The 5,347-nt window shown below is 35.4% G+C and overlaps 1 protein-coding gene across 2 annotated transcripts; it reads right to left on the reverse strand.

Annotated features, from left to right (window-relative positions):
• Positions 1 to 370: 370 nt before the first annotated feature.
• Positions 371 to 5,108, reverse strand: LOC141394145 (activity-regulated cytoskeleton associated protein 2-like). Of its 2 annotated transcripts, none has more exons than XM_073968080.1 (2): positions 2,431 to 5,108; positions 371 to 1,004 (listed from the first exon to the last, which is right to left on the reverse strand). In XM_073968080.1, the coding sequence occupies exon 1, from the start codon at positions 4,915 to 4,917 to the stop codon at positions 3,991 to 3,993; it is 927 nt and encodes a 308-aa protein (XP_073824181.1). In that variant the 5' UTR covers positions 4,918 to 5,108; the 3' UTR covers positions 371 to 1,004; positions 2,431 to 3,990. The 2 variants fall into 2 exon arrangements, with proteins under 2 accessions (XP_073824181.1, XP_073824180.1); XM_073968079.1 differs by having other exon boundaries at positions 2,325 to 5,108.
• Positions 5,109 to 5,347: the final 239 nt, after the last annotated feature.

Genomic DNA, 5,347 nt, shown 5'->3' on the forward strand with positions numbered 1-5,347 from the left:
AATTATATATATTATATACCTACCCGAAAAGTTTATGTCACTTGGAGATGAACATGTTCGAGAATTAGGTTCTGTTGGATATTGCATAACAAGTCACCATTGCGAAATTATAGTTTGTGAGTAGAGCTCATGCTAGAAAGATGTCTCGTCTTAACAGAGAAGATGCACGAGTGAAATCTTTTAATAATTGGCCATTACCGTATCCAGTGTCCCTTAATGAGAAGGCGTATCCCCAAAAATATTCCCATTGAACCTAAAGTTTTAGATTTGTTACTTCCTGAATTTTCTCAAGATGTTTGTCGTAGTAAAACTGTAATTCCATTATTACCTGTAATTCCATAAATAAAATTTTTAAAAAGTAAAACAATTGTTTTTATTTATAATTATTTATTTCATCATATATGATAAATACAAAGATTTAAATAGATTATTTAAAGCACATCTAAACTTAAAGTCTCTATGTATAGAACATTTAGTACAATAATTTTGGAAATCATTTTAGATTCTAAATTTTTTAACATAGGAATTGATATATTTTTCTAAAAATATTTTCTTGGTTCGCCCAACAACAAAAATATATACATATGTAATCCTTCAGTGGAGTGAAAATATCCTCAACTGCATTGTAGTCGTCATTTCCATCGTTCCAATCTAAGCCATTTATGTGTTTCTTACAATAACAATTTGTGTTCCTTGCTCGTCCTTTAAGTTCTTTTTCGTTGAGAGGTTGACGGAACAAAAAATAATTTGGAAGAACAGATGCACCACATATGTTATTCATATGCCAGCTGCTTTATGAATATACTCTTATAGTTTCCATGAAGGTATTGAAAATCAACCATTGCAATTTGTGTTCTATTAATTTCATACTGGACTGGATGGAGTTTATGCGTTACATCTCAAATTTATTGCCACCGCTTACTTATCTCAATCAAAAATGTTCATTTTCCTTTAATAACGTTCTTTTTATTATAAACATACATTTTGATACTTTTTTGCTAGCACTAAACAAAAAAATAAAAGATTGAAATAAATATTCATTGTTTATAGAATTATCCGTTAGTAGTGAAAATGCGATTAACTAAACAACACGCTAAAATTTCTGTACAAAATGTTGATTTTATACAAAAGAAAGCCTCCAGACATAGTACTTTACTACCAAACACTATACTCGCCTTAATTGTGGGACCCTCAAATTGCGGAAAGACTAATGTAATGCTTAGCTTGATAGAGGATTAATATTTGAAAATATCTATATTTACTCAAAATCTCTATATCAGCCAAAGTATGAATATCTAAAGAAATTAATCTCATCTGTAAAGGGGATGGGATTGTATACATTCACCAACAATGATGATGTAGTACAACCTGAAGAAATAAAATCAAATTCAATTATGATATTCCACGATGTTGCTTGCGATAAACAAAATAATATCAAAATTTTACTCTTTTCTTTGTCACTCAGCAGAATGACTTATTGTTGTGTTTTTGCTGATGGCTTTTTGGTCAGTTTTGATTAAATGATAATAAAAAAAAAACTAGGATTTTATTTCATTTTCCACCCGACGTTTCGTTGGCTTTTTTCCAACTTTCTCATGAGTGTGTATTGAAGGAATTCTGGTAACAACATTAAAAAATAACGTTCATTTAACATCTTTTTAATAATTTCTGTAAATATTGTAATAGTTTTAACTTACATTATTCTAAATCATATTATTTTTATTTATTTTGTATATAAAAAACGGGACTGCACGCACAAAAATTAATATAGCTGCTTAAGCTTATATAAAAGGCCTTGATGCCAAACTCTGTCAAAAGCCTGTTTAACATCCAGGAATACTGCAGAGCAATATTGTTTATTCTCCAAACATTCTGTAATTACTTTTACTATCCTATGGCATTGCTCAGGGGTGCCATGCTTTTCTCTGAAACCGAACTGGTGTTCAGGTATAATATTGATATCTTCAAGAATTGGTAGAAACCTCTTTTACGTACGTGGTTTTCGTGTTTACCTTCGTAGAGCCGTGGACTTTACCTAATGAATCCTACGATATTCCTGGATACACAGTTATGCCCAGAATGAGATTAGATTCCACTGATCAATCGCAGATGCAAACGTGACTTAATAGTGTTTTTTTTTAATTAATTCTCTGGAGTTACTGAATATAAGTTCCATAAAAAATTACATGATCACAATAAAACATTGGAACTTTTGGTATTTAAAATAAGAGATATTAACATATTAGCCCTGTATCGCAACAAGAATTATACTGTTCATTGTATGCATGATGATCTTAGCAATCCGACTTTGGTCTTTTCCTTACTGGTTTTTATTTTTTAGTCAATATAATTTCCTAACGTTGTGAAATACATGGACACTTGAATCAGTCGAAATGTAATTTTGAAGCAGTTTTCCGTCTAAGGTTATACCCAATGTCCATTAAAACGAAGAGTATTGCTGTTTAAATGATGTTTTATTTAACTTTGTACTTTGGTTGGTATCTTCCACTTGGTTTCTCAACTAGTGCAATGTCCGAAACTTATTAAAAGCTGGTTGACTAGTTGGTTTCTCAAAGGTTGTTATTCATTTTTATTCTACTAAGGTACTTGGTATGAGAAGCGCAAAAGTCGTCTAGACTTACATAGATGTGTATTTTAGTAGTAAATACAATGTTGTAATGAAATATTATGATAATAGAAATATGTACAGTGTTGCATAGAAACCGTTAAAATTTTAAAACATAGAAAATGTAAACAGATTTGTATGGAATATGTACAAACTTACATACTAAACATTGAATTCAAATGAGAAGATAAACTAAATAAGATAATTCATAAAATATAAATAATGGTTTGCTTCAGTCTCCCCCTCTGATGCTGAAATCGTCCCGATGATGCATCAGGAATGATGTGCTGTTGATTTCATCTGAAGGCTCCCCCTAGAGTAGACCTTCATCAGGGTTGATGGGTTGTTAAATTCTTCTGAGGCTCCCCCTAGAGTGTAGATACATATGTCGACGGAAAACAATGGCATGAAGACTGAGTCCAAATAATCATCTTGCTCCTTTTTGCTTATCTTAACAGGCGGTCCAAATAGTCTGGATGTGTTTCCGGGCGTTGTTTCATTTGGTGGAATCGCTCCTCGGAATATGCTCTGTATAGAGTGCGGTGAATAATCATTTGTTTTGTCAGTAGTGGTCGTCGTATTGGTTTTGTTGGAATTGGATCATCACAATTCATTTTATGTGGGGGTGGAAACAAGTCGGATACCAGCTGCGGGGTACTCTCTCCAGAATGCAAAGCTCCATGAAACACTTGTTGTATGGTATGCGGGGAGTAGTCGTTCGGTGGTACTACTGGAGTTGCTGGCAAGGGTGATACCAGATTCTTCGTCTCCACAAATTCTATGAATTTTGACATACCAGTCATAGCTTTATTGGCTGGTGAGTTCTCATAACCAATCACATCCAAAGAAAACAAACTCATTTCCAATGGGTTGGTATTCCTTCTTGGTTTATCGGCAAAATACCAAAGGCGCTGCGGCGCCTTTACCGGCTTTCTCCAAGAAATCTGTACCAAGCAACGTACGATTTCTGGTTGCGTTTGGTAAACAAACAAACCGTATCTTCTTCTCGCGGCCTCCAATGTTTACGTTACACATGGTGGATTTCACAACACATGTTGTAACTAAGCCGTCTGCCAAACACACATCTGCACACACATTCTCGAACACACATCCATTTTCTTCCAAAATGTTTTTCAAATTCAAACTCGCGACGTTTGCTTTTGCACCCGTGTCAAACACTGCTTCACCCAACAAACCAAAGATCTCTATCTATGTTGTTGGTAGAGTGCGACCGATGAGCGTTGGCGAAAATGAATTGAGTGAAAGGTTCTGTGGGCTACCTGCGTTGTTGTTGCTACAATTTGAGCAATTCGACCTGAAAACACCAGGCGCGCCACAACCATAGCAAGCAATTGTTGGTTTCCTCAATAATGGTTGTTGTTGTGTGTCGGTTGACCGTTGTGCATTGTCTTGTTGCTGTTTTGTGTGTGGTTGTTGTTGTACATCATTGCGCTGTACTTGTTGTTGTTCGCCCTCATTTTCTTCTTCCAGCACTTTGCAGTTTCATGTTTAAAAGTGCGGCACATTGTACATCGAGTAGTCTTAGCTTCTGCCTTCGTTTCAGCAATGGGTGTTGTTGTTGTCGTTTCATCATACTCAGCCAGCGATAGTTCAGCTTCTCTGCAGGCGGATAGCAACTCCTCAAACGAGGTAATGCTCTCTCGTTTTACGCGTTCTCTAATGTTCTGCCGGAGTAGACCGAATATCAAATTAAGTTGGATTTCTTCGTCAACTGCTGACTTGAGCTGGGAGAACAGCAACCGCTTCTTACAGATGAAAGTGTCTGTGTGTTCTGTTCTCTGCTGCTTGTGCTCGTAAATTTGTGTAAATAACCGCCAGTCTGGTACGGGAGGGGAAAATGTTTTTTTGATTAATGTTTTTGCTTGCTCGAAGGTGGTGACATTCTTCTTAACGCCAATCCACCAATTTGCTGCATAACCTTCTAGTAGTAACTGCAATTCTGTTACAGCATCGGCGTCGGAGATATTCTCGATGTCTTTAAACACGGTGATGGCAGTTAGGAATTCCTCAACAGCAGCAGGTTCTCTCTGTCCTCTAAACCGCGCAGTGCAATGGGCAAACGATCCAATACGCTTGTTGTTGTTTATTGCCTGGATGAGTTTCTGGAACTGAGCCTCACTAAGCTGTGCCATTTCTTCTCCTGAATCGTACTCGTCGCTGTTGGATGTTGCGTTGTTATCAGGTTCTTCTTCTTTGTGGTCGTGTTCCGTGGCCACTAAGTTGGGCGTCAATGAAGCAGTTCTCCGTCTAAGGTTATACCCAATGTTCATTAAAACGAAGAGTATTGCTGTTTAAATGATGTTTTATTTAACTTTGTACTTTGGTTGGTATCTTCCACTTGGTTTCTCAACTAGTGCAATGTCCGAAACTTATTAAACGCTGGTTGACTAGTTGGTTTCTCAAAGGTTGATCTCAAAGTGATTTTATTCATTTTTTATTCTACTAAGGTACTTGGTTTGAGAAGCGCAAAAGTCGTCTAGACTTACATAGATGTGTATTTTAGTAGTAAATACAATGTTGTAATGAAATATTATGATAATAGAAATATATACAGTGTTGCATAGAAACCGTTAAAATTTTAAAACATAGAAAATGTAAACAGATTTGTATGGAATATGTACAAACTTACATACTAAACATTGAATTCAAATGAGAAGATAAACTAAATAAGATAATTCATAAAATATAAATAATGGTTTG

Source organism: Musca autumnalis, unplaced genomic scaffold, assembly GCF_047663935.1.
Source record: "Musca autumnalis isolate F117 unplaced genomic scaffold, ASM4766393v1 scaffold_2, whole genome shotgun sequence".
In the NCBI taxonomy this organism is placed as follows: domain Eukaryota; kingdom Metazoa; phylum Arthropoda; class Insecta; order Diptera; family Muscidae; genus Musca; species Musca autumnalis.